The following is a 15953-nucleotide window of genomic DNA, read 5'->3' as shown; positions in this document are numbered from 1 at the left end:
TGTTCCCGATGTTGGGGGAGTCCAGAACTAGGGGCCACAGTTTAAGAATAAGGAGTAAGCCATTTGGAACGGAGATGAGGAAACACGAGGCAGGTTCTCTGGATGCTTTCAAGAGAGAGCTAGACAGAGCTCTTAAAGATAGTGGAGTCAGGGGATATGGGGAGAAGGCAGGAACGGGGTACTGATTGGGGGATGATCAGCCATAATCACATTGAATGGTTTCGCAGGAGCTGGCTCGAAGGGCCGAATGGCCTGCTCCTGCGCCTATTGTCTATTGTAACTCAGATACCTTTACTCCCATGTTGAATCTTTACTCTTTTGTTGTATTTTAACCCCCCCGCGTCCTTGTAAATTTATATCTCCTCCTGTCTTCCCTCCTTACCTATATCTTCTCCCCCATATCCCACCGCCCCCTGATCTTTCTCCCCATCATGAGGACCGTCAAGTCACCACTTTCGCCCTCCAGTATATTTGCTTTCGCCTACAACAGGCGCGCCGCGGCGGGAGCGCGCACGCCGCTGCCCCACGCGAGACTCGGCCGCTGCGACAGGACAGCGGGCGGGAGATGCCCCGGGACGGGGGTGCAGATTCCTCCGCACCGCTTGTGACCGCCTATCTCCCATTGAATGACCGGGGCGCGTGGTTGCAAGGAGTTCACGGCGGGTCCAACGGCCGCGATCCCGCAGTGCGTTTGCGAGGAGCGAGTGAACCAGCCGTCGCGCGCCGCACTCCCTCGAGCGCCACGGGGCCTAACGGCCGCGCGGTTGCTGGCAAAGATTATAGAGGAGCTCCTCTATAATCTTTGGTTGCTGGAATAGCCGGGGTTAGCGCGCCGGTAAGTCCGGCCGGTTGCTAGGAGAGGGAAGACCTGCCTCCCTCCCTCCCTCTCGCGGACGCCGCGTTTAACAGCCGCGCTTGATGCGCGTGACGCGACAGCGCCCGCCCACCGCGTCAGCCCGCGCGTGCGCGAAAGCGCATTCCGGATTCTGGCCGCCTTCAATGGGCAGCGGCTTCGGGTCGTGGTGAAAACCCTTGTTGCTGCTCTGCCACCTCTTCCCCACCCGCCCCGTCACTCCCGTGTCCGTGCCGCGGGGGCTACAGGCGAGCTGTCTCCGTCACTTCCCAGACCAGGGCTCCCATGCTGCTGCTCCTGCTCCTATTACTCCAGGCCGCCTGAGAGGCAAAGCCCGCCCCGGCGTTTGATGAGCCGCCGCCCGGCAGCCAGGCACCCGGGCCGCGGGCTTAGCGGCATGTTCGCGGCGGTGGAGCAAGGCCCGGTGGTGTGCAGCGACTCCAACATCCTCTGCCTGTCGTGGAAAGGCCGGGTGCCCAAGAGTGAGAAGGAAAAGCCGGTGTGCCGCCGGCGCTGCTACGAGGAAGGCTGGCTGGCCACCGGCAACGGCAGGGGGGTGGTCGGCGTGACTTTCACCGCCAGCCGCTGCAGGAGGGAGCGCGGCAACCCGCAAAGGATCAACTTCAACCTGCGAGGCCACAACAGCGAGGTGAGCCCTTCCATCAGAGCCGCATGCCCCGAGGCTTCGGCCCGGGTGGGGGGCAACAGGCCCTTGGGTGTTGTCTGACCAACATCACCCACTCAGCAGGTGTGACGCCCTGGTCCCTCGTCTGCCCACTGTTCTATCTCCCTTTCAAACCCGTTCCTTTTCCATCTAGTTGGCCCAAGGCTTCTCTTACTGCAGCATCACTTGCCATTAGTGTCAAGTGTTCACTGCTTTGGTACAAAACAAAAGATGTTGTTTTGTTGCGTCTGATAGATAGGGGACATGAAAGGGATGGTTCTCGGGGTTGCCGCTAACGTGAACTCCAGTTGCAAGGTCAAAACCGATTAATATAGAACAGAACAGGAGAAAGGCCCTTCAGCCCACAATGTCTGTCCAGCATGATGTCAAGTTAAACTAATCTCTGTCTGCATGTGATCCATGTCCCTACATTCCCTGCATATCTATAAGCCTCTTAGATGCCACTATTATATGTGCTTCCCCCACCACCCCTTGACAGTGCTTTCCAAGCACCCATCAACCACTGCAAAAACAAAAGTTTGCCCTCCACATCTCCTTTAATCTTTCTCCCCTCACAGTAAAGCTATGGTCTCTAGTCTTTGATATTTTCATCCTAGTGAGAGGTGGGGGGTTCCTACTGCCCACACTATCTATGCAACATGATTTTATGTACTTCTAGCAGATTTCCCCTTAACATCCAACATTCAGAGAAAACAATCCAAGTTTGTCCAGCGTCTCATAGCTAATATCCTCAACCAGGCAGAATTTGGGTTCTATTCACTCTTCCAAACCTCCACATCCTTCCTGTAATGAGGCAACTACACACAATACACCAAATATGGAAGAACCAAAGTCCTATAAACAGAAGCTGATACAATAGTGGCATCTAAGAGGCTTATAGATATGCAGGGAATGGGGGGATATGGGCCACATGTAGACATGCAACACAATGTCCTGACATTTCTACTCAATGCCCTGACCAATGAAGGGAAATATATCAAGAGCCTTTTTTTAACCACTCTCTACTCGTGTTGCCACTTTTAAGGGGTTACAGACCTGTACTCCAAAATACTCAATAGTTGAGGCTTTTGTCATTAAATGTATAGTTTACAAATAATGTCCATGTGACCCACAACAAATTAAGTTAACAGTCAGGCAGGTAGTTTTATTTGGCATGTGCGATCTTTTTTGAATTGGAACTTCTTAAATGGATGTAACTGAATTGAATGTACTTGATGTGCTAACAATGCCGAGAACTATATTCCACACTCTGCATCTCCCTTTGCTCTACCTATTGTACTTGAGTTTGTCGATTGTATATATGTATAGTGTTATCTAATTTGATTGGATAGCATGCAAAACAAAGCGTTTCATTGTACCTTGATACGCATGACAATAATAAACCTAAACCCAACTTTTGCTTCTGATTCTGTCCCTTTTACATTTTCTGAAATCATGAAATTTCCCCTGCCTGTCTGCAGCAAGGTCTAGATGGCATTCAGGCATGTGCTGATGTGGCAAGTACTGTTTATGCCACACAATTGCCTGGGAATGAACATCAATAAGAAAAGTTTTGCTCCATCTGCATCCTAGTCCTTTGACAAGAAATTCAACAAGTCTGCGAACATAAATATTCTGGTTGCAAAAGCAAGTTGGAGGTTGGGTGTCAGTGGCGAGTGTCTTCCTGTCTAATGCCTCAAAGTCTTTCCATCATCCATGAGATACAAGTTAGGAATGTCTTAATATACTTCATTTTTTCCCTGGATAAATGTACAGATCCACTCCACCACCTCCAAAACAAATTACCTCTACCATCTTGCACAAGGTTAACAGGGACATGTGAGGAATACCCTGCAGTTTCCCCTTCAAGTCACCTATTCCCAATCTTAAATTTTGAATTTTATTGCTGGTCACTGTTGTCATTCGGTCAAAAGCCTGGAACTCAATGACTGACACCATTGGGAGTGTCGTTGCCACATGACTGTTCTGCAGCGGTTGAACAATGTCAATGGAGTAAGAGTGGCGAATCACAGCTGAAGTGGAGATTGATCATGATATAATTTATAGAATAAACTCGAAGACCTGACTGCTGTTCCAATTTCCACAGATTATTTATGCCAATAATTATACCACCTCAAAATTGCATGTGTAATTCATGCCATAATATTAATTTGATTCAAATATGGATTTCCAGTCTTTTTTTTTTTTACATAGAAACATAGAAATTAGGTGCAGGAGTAGGCCATTCGGCCCTTCGAGCCTGCACCGCCATTCAATATGATCATGGTTGATCATCCAACTCAGTATCCCGTACCTGCCTTATTGGATGTTTTATGTTGGATGTTTTAGCCCAGTTGCTATAACCTTCAGACACAGGGGTTTATGACACAGGGAGCCATTAGCCAATGGTGTCTTTCAGTCAAAAAGAGGCGCTCGTATCTAATCCCACCTTCCTGCTTTAGGTCCATCAGTTTGCAGGTCATTGCTCTTCAATTCAAATTAAATTTACATTCAAATATTGTTAGATATGATGAGGTTTCTGCCTCTCGGGCACAGAGTTCCATGCTCAAACCTCACTATAAAAATGTTTTCGTCATCTCTCTCATCCTTCTACCCTTTACTTAAATCTATGACTGCTGGTTTTTGATTTCTTGATTACAAATCATTCGTATTTACTCTTTAGGCCCTCAATTAAATAAACTTCCAATAAGTCGTCTCTCAGCTGCCACTGTTCAAAAAGAGAACACCGCAAGCCTATCTGAACTTTCTGCACGGTTGCCATCTCCAGAGAACATTGTAAATCCCTGAACCTTGTCCATTGTACATGTCTTTCTTGTATTATACAGACAGTGCTGGGCTGTGGCCTGACTAAAGTTGACATGACCTCCTTGCCCTTGCATTCTACATTTCAGTTTATAATCTGTATTACAATATCTGTGGAACAATTAAATCTAAGGGATGCATATGGAAAGTAGAGGGGCATTACCAAAATAACGTTCTCATTATATAGAAGGATATATATTGTTACATCAATCTATGCCAACTCTATAGATCCCCACTTCTCCCCTCCCAATTCCCCTGAAACTAATTCTAATTCATATACCAATCAATTCACCTGATTCTCCTGGCCGGGGTAATTTACAGTAATTAACTAAGATGTGAGGAAAGACTTCCATAGTTGATTATTCACTTTAGAGTTACACAGGCATTGAAATTACAGGTATGACATTTTAAAACGTTCTCTTCCGTTTGATGGGTCATCAGAGATAAAGGTTAATAGTAAGATCAGAGGAGATGTATTTGAAATCTTGAGGCAAACAGGCTAAATGTTAGGAAGTGATTTTCATAAAGCCATTGTTTCAAAATTGTTATGTGATCTTGTAATAAGGATTGGCTCGGCATTCTGTAGATTAGTGCTTTGGGAGTATAACCTCTATTGCCTGGTAATTATTTTACCTTAGTGAAATCAGATTTATTGTTCTTCTGACCCATCCTTTCATGCAGTAAATTGTTGCAATTATGATAGTTTTGCATTGGACATCAAACAAGTAGGCCATTCAGGGCAAGCTTGTTCCATAAGTCAGGCTGATCTACATTTTTCTTTATGTATGGTGGAGCTTGCTAACAAGTCCAATGTTTATTTCTTGAAAGTAAATTCTGATGGTAATGAATTGCGGCAGTCCTTATGTGTTGAAGAAATAGTTAAGTAAAGAGCTCCAGGATTAAGGTAGACAAAAATGCTGGAGGAACTCAATGGGTGAGGCAGCAGATTCTATGGAGTGTAGGAATAGGCGACGTTTCAGGTCGAGACCCTTCCTCAGAATGGTGTGGGGGGAGGGGGCGGGAAAAAGAAAGGTAGAGGCGGAGACAGTAGGCTTGTGGGAGAGTTGGGAAGGGGGAGGGGAAGAAGGGAGAAAGCAAGGACAATCTGAAATTAGAGAAGGCAATGTTCATACCGATGGGGTGTAAACTATGCAAGGGAAATATGAGGTGCTGTCCCTCCAATTTGTGCTGGGCCTCACTCTGGCAATGGAGGAGACCCAGTACAGAACGGTCAGATTCGCAATGGGAGGGGGAGTTGCAGTGCTGAGCCATCAGGTTGGTTAGTGTGAACTGAGCGGAGGTGTTGGGCAAAGCGATCGCCGAGCCTGCGCTTGGTCTCGCCGATGTAGAGAAGTTGACACCTGGAACAGCGGGTGCAGTAGATGAGGTTGGAGGAAGTGCAGGTGAACCTCTGCCTCACCTGGAAAGACTGCTTGGGTCCTTGGATGGAGGCAAAGGGACAGGGGTTGTATCTCCTGTGGCTGCAAGGGGAAGTACCCGGGGAGGGGGTGGTTTGGGTGGGAAGGGACAAATTGACCAGGGAGTTACGGAGGGAATGGTCTCTGCTGAAAGGGGAGGAGATGGGAAGATGTGGCCAGTGGTGGGATCCCATTGGAGGTGGCGAAAATGTCGGAGGATTATATATTGTATGCGATGGCTGATGGGGTGGAAGGTGAGGACAAGGGGGACTCTGTCCTTGTTACGAATAGGGGGATGGGGAGTAAGAGCGGAGCTGCGGGATATAGAGGAGACCCTGGTGAGAGCCTCATCTATAATAGAAGAGGGGAACCCCAGTTCCCGAAGGAATGAGGACATCTCCGATGCCCTGGTCTGGAACACCTCATCCTGGGTGCAGATGCGGCGTAGACGGAGGAATTGGGAGTAGGGAACAGAGTCCTTACAGGAAGCAGGGTGGGAAGAAGTTAGTCAAGATAGCTATGGGAGTCAGTGGGTTTGTAATCAAGACAGAGGCAGAGGCAGTTTGGAGATAGACACAAAAGCTGGAGTAACTCAGCGGGACAGGCAGCATCTCTGGAGAGAAGGAATGTGTGACATTTCGGGTCGAGACCCTTCTTCAGACTGGTTAGGGATAAGGGAAACGAGAGATAAAGACGATGTGGAGAGATAAAGAACAATGAATGAAAGATATGCAAAAAAGTAACGGTGATAAAGGAAACAACTGTAGGGTGAAAATGAGAAGCTAGTGCGACTTGGGTGGAGGAGGGATAGAAAGAGACGGAATGCCGGGGCTACCTGAAGTGAGAGAAATCAAGATTTATACCGCTGGGCTGTAAGCTGCCCAAGCGAAATATGAGATGCTGTTCCTCCAATTTACATTTCGCCTCACTCTGACAATGGAGGAGAGTGAGGACAATGGTCTGTGTAGGAATGGGAAGGAGAATTAAAGTGTTCAGCAACCGGGAGATCAGGTTGGTTCACACAGGCTGAGGTGTTCCGCGAAACGATTGCCCAGTCTACGTTTGGTCTCACCGATGTATAATAGCCCACATTTTGAACGACGGATACTGTAGATGAGGTTGGAGGAGGTGCAAGTGAACTTCTGCCTAACCTGAAAGGACTGTTGGGGTCCCTGGACAGAGTCGAGGGAGGTTTAGGTAGGAAGGGATGAGTTAACCAGGGAGTTGCTGAGGGAACGGTCTCTGCGGAAGCCGGAAAGGGGTGGAGATGGGAAAATGTGGCTCGTGGTGGGATCCTGTTGTAGATGGCGGAAATTTCAGAGGATTATGTGTTGTATGTGACGGCTGATGGGGTGGAAGGTAAGGACTAGGGGGCTATGTCTCTGTTGTGACTAGGGGGAAGGGGAGCTAGGGCAGAGCTACGGGGAACCGAGGAGACCGGAGTGAGGGCATCATCTATGATGGGAGAGGGAAACCCCCGTTCCCTAAAGAATGAGCACATCTCGTATGGAACACCTCATCTTGGGTGCAGATCCGGCATAAACGGAGGAATTGGGAGTCGGGGATAGAGTCTTTGCAGGAAGCAGGGTGGGAAGAAGTGTAGTCGAGATAGTTGTGGGAGTCACTGGGTTTGTAATAGACATTAGTCAATAGTCTATTTCTTATGATGGAGACTTAGATCAGGAAAGGGGAGGGAGTTGTCAGTGATGGTCCAAGTAAATTTGAGTGCTGGATGAAAATTGGTGGTGAAGTTCAAGTTCAAGTGAGTTTATTGTCATGTGTCCCTGTGTAGGACAATGAAATTCTTGCTTTGCTTAAGCACACAGAACATAGTAGGCTTTTACTACAAAACAGATAAGTGTGTCCATATACCATAACATAAATATATACACACATGAATAAATAAACTAATAAAGTGCAAATAACAGAAAATGGGTTCATAATAATCAGAGTTTTGTCCGAGCCAGGTTTAATAGCCTGATGGCTGTGGGGAAGTAGCTATTCCTGAACCTGGTTGTTGCAGTCTTCAGGCTCCTGTACCTTCTACCTGAAGGTAGCAGGGAGATGATTGTGTGGCCAGGATGGTGTGGGTCTTTGATGATACTGCCAGCCTTTTTGAGGCAGCGACTGCGATAAATCCCCTCGATGGAAGGAAGGTCAGAGCCGATGATGGACTGGGCAGTGTCTACTACTTTTTGTAGTCTTTTCCTCTCCAGGGCGCTCAAATGCCGAACCAAGCCACGATGCAACCGGTCAGCATGCTCTCTACTGTGCACCTGTAGAAGTTAGAGAGAGTCTTCCTTGACAAACCGACTCTCCGTAATCTTCTCAGGAAGTAGAGGCGCTGATGAGCTTTCTTGATAATTGCATTAGAGTTCTCGGACCAGGAAAGATCTTCAGAGATGTGCACGCCCAGGAATTTGATGCTCTTGACCCTTTCAACCATCGACCCGTTGATATAAATGGGGATGTGGGTTCCCCTCCTACCCCTTCCAAAGTCCACAAACAGTTCCTTGGTTTTGCTGGTGTTGAGGGCCAGGTTATTGCGCTGGCACCATATGGACAGTTGCTCGATCTCTCTTCTATACTCTGACTCGTTCCCCCATCAGTGATACGTCCCACAACAGTGGTGTCGTCAGCGAACTTGATGATGGAGTTCGCACTGTGACTGGCTACGCAGTCATGAGTATAGAGTGAGTACAGCAGGGGGCTGAGCACGCAGCCTTGAGGTGCTCCCGTGCTGATTGTTATCGAGGCTGACACATTTCCACCAATACGAACAGACTGTGGTCTGTGAATGAGGAAGTCGAGGATCCAATTGCAGAGGGATGCGCAGAGACCCAGTTCTGCGAGTTTGGTAACCAGCTTGGAGGCCAACCAAGTGGATGAAGTCCATGAGTGGATGAAGTCCATTCGAGGATAGGGCCAGTGTACGCCTGGAACAGGGATTGTTCAACGTACCCTACTAAGAGGCAGGCATAGCTGGGGTCCATGCGGGTGTCCATAGCTACGCCTTGGACTTAGAGGAAGTGGGAGGAGTCTGCTGTTTGGAGAGCCTGTTGGTGTTGCAACCTCTAGCACTTGCTGCCTTTGTTCTTGTAGGTAGAAGTGATCGTGGATTGGCAGGTGTTGTCGAATGATCCTTGGAGAGTTTTGCTGCACCCAGGCACGGAAATCGCTATGAAAATATGGGGGGGGGGGGCACAATTTCTTGGCGGCCGCACACGCATGTGCACACACACACACACGAGGCTTCGGGGGCTCAATCCAGCGCTAAATGCAGCTCAACTAAGCCTGTCTCGCCGGATTAACTACAGCCGTGCCTGGACTGACGGGACACCAGCGCTGCTTCTCCGCGCTGGCTGTAAACTTGGGCCATATTTCTCGCAAGCCCAGGCAGGGCTGTATGTTAACCTGGCGGGACAGGCAGATTTGAGCTGGGTTTTGCGCTGCTTCTCTGCGCTGGCTGTGGGCCTGGGGGTACAGGTCCCGTCTGACTCCTGACCTCTCTGGCCACCCGTGGGGTGGACACTCGGGTGGGGACGGGACAGCGCCAGATAGCCGGGATTGATCCTGGCTGCGGAAGAGGCGCAGATCTGTGCTGAGAGTTTTTTGGAAAGTCTCCCTCCTCCAATCACCGCACTCTATCCTCAGTCCCACCCCCCTCACTCCTCCCTCCCCCAATGATTGCGCTGAATCATCATGTCCCGTCACCATTGCCTGCTGACTGACGTCTCTCTCGTACAATTGGTGCCCTCGATCAGCTGTCCCATCCTCACTGTCTCGCGGAAAGCTAAGATTTCACAGGGTTTTAAAATCCGGATTACAAAAACTTGGGGGGGATTGTCCCCCACCTCTCAAAACAGAGGGGGGGGGCGTGTGTCCCCCTGCCCCCACCCCGGGATTTCCGCCCCTGGCTGCACCGCACTTTTAAGGTGCTGTGCATTGTTCTGGTGATGGTGGATAATGTGGACAATGTTCCACATTGTCAGGTAGCCATATTCCAGTAGCTTAGCCAGAGGCACAGCTGGCTGTGGAGTACAAATTTTCAGTACTATGGCCATTATGATGTTGGGTTGCTGGATATTGTGCCTTGATATCACATGGCGTGAATGGCATATTGATTTGTTGGTAATTACATCACTTAGCTCTGTCTGTAACATGCTGTTTCCACTGTCGTGCTATACGTCCTCGAAGATTGTTGTCATTTTCACGAGTACTGACATGGACAAATGCATCTGCAGCAGTTGGATTATTAAACAGCAAATAAAAAGATAAACTAACTGCTGGAAGTACTGAGTAAGTCAGGCAGCATCTCTTGAGGGAATGGACGTTTGACCGTTCTTCAGACTGATGGAGTAGAAGGGAGATAGCTGGTAGACCGTGAGGAAAGCATGGGACAAGAGCTAACAAGTGATGGGTGGATCCAGGTAAGGAGAGGTTGATTGGCAGATCAGTCAGGTGGAGGAGAAAAGAGTGGAGATAATAAGCTGGAGAAGGTCATAGAAGGTATAATCTGATAAAGAAGCAGTGGAAAGTGAAGGGGTGGTGGTGGAAGGGAGTGAGGGTATATAGGGGATCCAGAATAGAGAAGTGTGAGAGATAAGTAAGAGGAGGAGATGACGAAGGGGAAAGGAACTGGATGATGGGCATGGGGAAGTGGAAAAAATTGGTCAACTGGTTGTCTTAAGTGTTCCTTGTCAAAATCACTATTGTAGACCCAAGCTGATATATGTGTTTTTCTGGACATTACCAGCATTATCTTTATTGGTGACACAAGGAATTGTAAATGCTGGTTTACCAAAAAGATCCAAAGTGTTTTGTAACTCAATGGGTAAAGCAGCATCTATGGAGAACAAAGATCGGTAACATTTCAGGTCTCGACCATTGAGACTGATTATGTATGTGGGAGGATGCTGGCAGAAGGGGGAGAGGAAGGGGGATGGTTGGCATTGTTTGTAGGTTAGTTACATATAACTGGAGAATTCAATATACCATTAAGTTGTGAACTACCCAAGTGGAATATGAGGACTTGTTCCTCCAGTTTTTCATATGGCCTCACTCTGGCAATGGATGAGGCCCAGGTCTGTATGGGAAGGGTAGTTAAAATGGGTAGCAACCGGGATATCCAGCAGGCCTTGATGGACCAAGTGTGTGTTCTTCTAAACGGTCATTTAGTCTACATTTGGTCTCGCCGATATAAAGGAGGCCACATCAGGAACACCAAATGCAGTAGACGAGATTGAAGGAGGTGCACATTAACCTCTGTTTCCTGGAAGGACTGTTGGGATGGATATGATGGAGGATGTAAAGGTACAGGTGTTACATCTCATGCCGCTACAGGGGATAGTACCAAGGGAGGGGGTGGCTTGGGTGGGAAGGGATGAGTAAACAAAGGAGTTGCGGAGGGAACGGTCCCTGCAAATATCAGAAAGGGATGGAGATGGGAAGATGTGACTAGTGGATATCTTTAGTGAGTTCTATTGAACCACTCTTAAATTTGTGCAATGAAATCCTCTACATTAAGTGCCCTTGATCTTCTCAAGGTGTCATCAAAGAGGAATTAGTCCTCTGAACCCATGAGGCATTGATGTCTAAAATCAATGACAAAACTGACTACTGAATGTGTACCACCTTTCAGTCTTCTCTGAGGGGGCACTCTATCATTAAATAAGACTCAAGGTTAATGATGGGGGAACCTGAAATTCTGATTCTGTGAATATGACTGTCTAAGACTGTTGCTGAACTTCTCTCTGGAACTGCTCTGTATCATGGGCAAGTCCACAGATGTTCATGAAGAAAGCATTGCTGGGTTCAATGTATTTTCAGTTCCCTTTGTATCCTGTAATTCATAATGATAAAACGCATAATCTCAGGTTAGAAATCCCCAATTGATTCATCTCAGCATAGCTTTAGAGTGTTTCAAATTGTTATTACCCTTGGTATGAACAAATGCTCAGTGATGAGAGATAGATAGAGAATAGATGTCAAAGCTGGGACATTGCTTGCAGCAGTGTTCTGCTGAGGGATGTTGCAGAGATAGGGAAGGCGCTGTCCTGAAGTTTGGATGATTTATAATTATGACATTTGGAATGATGATTAGTTAACCACAGAAATCAATAGGAATAAATGGATCATTTAGTTTAGTGATACAGCATGGAAGCAGGGCCTTTGGCTCACTGAATGCACACTGACCATCGATCACCTGTACATTAGTTCTCTGTTATCCCACTTTTGCATCCTCTACACTATGGGCAATTTACAACTGCACATCTTTGGAATATGGGAGGAAAGCGGAGCACCCAGAGAAACCCATGCAGTAACGAGGAGAACATACAAACTTCACATAGATAGCACGATTAGTCGGGTTTGAACCCAGATCTCTGGTGCTGTGAGGCTGCAACTCTACTGCTGTGCCACTATAGGTTATCTTGGACCTCTGCATCCGACACACTAGGGACGATTTATTTTACGATCTTTACCAAAGCCAAATAACCTACAAATCTGTATGTCTTTGAAATGTGGGAGGAAACCGGAGCACCCAAAGGAAACCTGTGCTGTCACAGGGAAAACATACAAACTCCCTACAGATAGCACCTGTAGTCTGGACTGAACCCAAGTTTCTGGCATAGTAAGGCAGCAGCTCTACTGCTGCGTCACTGTGCTGCTCCACGTTTGATGTTGCAGGTTTGGAAGGTGCTGTTGGGCTAGATGAGCAACAGCAGGACATTTTGTGGAAGGTACACACTTCAGCTGGTTGCTAAAGGAATGAATAGGTAAAGTGATGGATTATTGTACTAATCCAGGCAAGAGGAGAGTATCCCTTCAAATTCATGCCATTTTTAGATATTGTAAAGGCTCTGGTGCATCTGCGAGTTGCTCACTGGAATACGCAGTGTCTGACCAGCTCTTGTATCCATAATATTTATGTGGCTGATCCAGTTGAGTTTCTGGTCAATGGTGACAGCCTAGGTGCATGATTTGTTAATGATAATGCTATGGGGTTGGTGGCTGGATGCTAACTTATTGGGAGATGGTAATTTCTTGACACTTGTGTGTTGTGAATGTTACCTGCCACTTATCAGTTCTTTCCTCAGTGTTGTCCAAGATTCAATATAGAAGTTGGTTCATTTGCTGACTTGTTGAGAATGGAATTGAGCACTGCACTCATAATGAACATCCCAAATTCTGACCTTTTGACACAAGGCAGGATTTGGGACGAAGAAGCTGAAGATTATTGGATCCAGAAACTTCTGGACTGATATCCTGAGGCAGGGATGATTGATCTCCATGAACCATAATTTTCCTATATGCAGGATACAAGTCCAACCACTGGTGTGTTTTCTCTTTGTCCATTGATTTCAGTTTTACCAGGCAGCTCTCATTTCACTCAAGCCTGCATTGGTCTCTGGTGCAGAAAAGTCCTGACAGACTTGGTATTGGTAAGTGCTGCTTGTCAGCACTGTTGATGACAGCTTTCATCACTCGGTCGATTAAGAATAGACTGAGCAGTAATTTGCCAGATTGCATTTGTTCAGTACACCTGAGCAATGTTCGACATTTTCAGGTAAATGTCATAATTGGAATGGGCAGATGCATCTGTCAGAGGTAGATTAGTAAGGGCAAGATCAATTGGGTTATCCCTTGACCAGAAGCAGAAGTGCTGGAAGAATTCAGACAGTCAACCAATATCTGTGGAAAGGGAAATCTGTCGATGTCTCAGGTCAGTGACCCTTCCTCACAATTTGGGGGAGCTGGGAGAGGGGAGATGGAGGGATGACAGTTTTCAAAGTAGAGTTTGAGAGAGGTGTAATACAAAGGACTATATATAGGGACCGTAGGTCCTTGAAAGTCCTGGAATTTGAAACTATTTTTCAAGGCCTTGAAAGTCCTTGGATTTATCATTGAAAATTCACTTTTTACGATAAAAGTATGAATTCATGCAGAGTAATATGGAGTTTTTCCTTCGTTTTTTAAATACGTATTTTTATTTATAGTCGGGAAACATTGTTAACGACCTTCCCTGTAGGAGTGAGGGGAGGAGCACTTGGACCCAGCAGAGTCAGACCACGTGCTGCCTGCATTGTGGAGGTACACAAAAATGCTGGTGAAACTCAGCGGTTCCAGCAGCATCCATGGAGCGAAGGAAATAGGCAACGTTTCGGGCCAAATCCCTTCTTGTGGGCCTGGTGCTGAGCCTGGGGAACTGTGATAAGCTGTCGGCTCCGGCCCGCTGGTGACCGGTGGAGAGGCGAGGGTCGACGAAGTGGGTATGTGTGGGAGCGTGTGTGCGCGGGGGAGCGTGTGTGTGCTGGGAGCGTGTGTGCGCTGGGGAGCGTGTGTGTGTGCGCGAGGGAGTGTGTGTGTGCGTGGGGGAGTGTGTGTGCGCGGGGGAGTGCGTGGGGGTGTGTGTGTGCACTCGGGGGCAGTGCGCGTGAGAGTGAGCGCGCGTGGGGGGCAGAGCGCGTGGGGGGGGAGTGCGCGTGGGGGGGAGTGCGCGTGGGGGGGAGTGCGCGTGGGGGGGGAGTGTGTGCGCTGGGGAGCGTGTGTGTGTGTGCGCGGGGGAGTGTGTGTGTGTGCGCGGGGGAGAGGCGAGGGTCGACGAAGTGGGTATGTGTGGGAGCGTGTGTGCGCGGGGGACCGTGTGTGTGCTGGGAGCGTGTGTGCGCTGGGGAGCGTGTGTGTGTGTGCGCGGGGGAGTGTGTGTGTGCGCGGGGGAGTGTGTGTGTGCGCGGGGGAGTGTGTGTGTGCGCGGGGGATTGTGCGCGCGCGCGGGGGCAGTGCGCGTGAGAGTGAGTGCGTGGGGGGGAGAGCGCGTGGGGGGGAGAGCGCGTGGGGGAGAGCGCGTGGGGGGGAGAGCGCGTGAGGGGGAGTGCGCGTGGGGGGGAGTGCGCGTGGGGGGGAGTGCGCGTGGGGGGAGTGCGCGTGGGGGGGAGTGCGCGTGGGGGGGTAGTGTGTGGGGGGGAGTGTGTGTGCTGGGAGCGTGTGTGTGTGTGCGCGGGGGAGTGTGTGTGCGCGGGGGAGAGGCGAGGGTCGACGAAGTGGGTATGTGTGGGAGCGTGCGTGCGCGGGGGTGTGTGTGTGCACTCGGGGGCAGTGCGCGTGAGAGTGAGTGCGTGGGGGGGAGAGCGCGTGGGTGGGAGGCCGGGGGGGAGTGCGCGATGGGGTGAGTGCGCGTGGGGGGATTGCGCGGGGTGGAGTGCGCGTGGGGGGAGTGCGCGTGTGGGGGATTGCGCGTGGGGGGAGTGCGCGTGGGGGGAGTGCGCGTGGTGGGGAGTGCCGTGGGGAGGATTTGTGCGTGGGGGGAGTGTGTGCGTGGGGGGGGGAGAGTGAGCGTGGGGGGGGAGAGTGCGCGGTGGGGGGGGAGAGTGCGCGGTGGGGGGGGAGCGTGCGCGGTGGGGGGGGAGCGTGCGCGCGTGTGTGGGGGGGAGGGTGCGCGCGTGTGTGGGGGAGCGTGTGTGTGCGTGCATGGGGGTGTGTGTGTCCCCGCCCAGAGCAGCGGGTGAGTCAGGGCGAGTTGGTGCCAGGCCGGCACCTCTCTAAAAATACATTATCGCCATCTTTTTCCTTACTAACTTGATAATTATATTTCATGATAATTAGTGAGTGCAACCATGCAATATTTTGTCATATTGTTAAATTAAGTATTATATGTTTTATTGTACTAGTTATACACTGGGAGGTAGTGATAGGCTATAATCATGTTTGACCCTCTTGGGAGACTAGCTTGTCTCCCCCCCCCCCCCCCCCCCCCCATGTGTTATTTTAAGGTACAATTTAAAAGAAATTACAGTATAAATTAAGGGTAAACAGGCAAGAAAACAGGCTTAAGCTTAACACACGATGGATCCGTTCACTAGATTGACATGAGGAAGAAGCTGTTCCAGAATGTTGGTGGTATGTGCTTTCAAGCTTTTGTATCTTTTGTCCAATGGGAGAGGGGAGAGGTGAGAAGTGAGATTACTGGGGTATAAATGCTTCTTGATTATGTTGGCCGCTTTCCCCGAGGCAACATGATGAGTAGATGGAATGAATGGGGCGAGGGGTGGGGCTGGTTTGTGTGATGGACTGGTTTCATCTACACTCTGCCATTTCTTGCAGTCCTGGGCAGAGCAATTGCTAAACCAAGCTGTCGTGCATCATGATATATGACAGTGCATCTGTAGAAGTTGGCATGAGTTGTTGGAGTCTTGCC

General features: G+C 49.2%; 1 protein-coding gene across 1 annotated transcript in view; it reads left to right on the top strand.

Moving 5' to 3' along the window:
• Positions 1 to 917: 917 nt before the first annotated feature.
• The window catches only part of tulp4 (TUB like protein 4), a 75110-nt gene continuing 60074 nt past the window's right edge, over positions 918 to 15953 (top strand). Inside the window, exon 1 of the mRNA XM_033025631.1 lies at positions 918 to 1502. Within this exon, the coding sequence (XP_032881522.1) occupies positions 1203 to 1502 (300 nt within the window). The 5' untranslated portion in view covers positions 918 to 1202. The remainder of the gene's footprint in view (positions 1503 to 15953) is intronic.

Source organism: Amblyraja radiata, chromosome 8, assembly GCF_010909765.2.
Source record: "Amblyraja radiata isolate CabotCenter1 chromosome 8, sAmbRad1.1.pri, whole genome shotgun sequence".
Classification (NCBI taxonomy): Eukaryota; Metazoa; Chordata; class Chondrichthyes; order Rajiformes; family Rajidae; genus Amblyraja; species Amblyraja radiata.
This window is presented reverse-complemented; position numbering and strand designations above follow the sequence as displayed.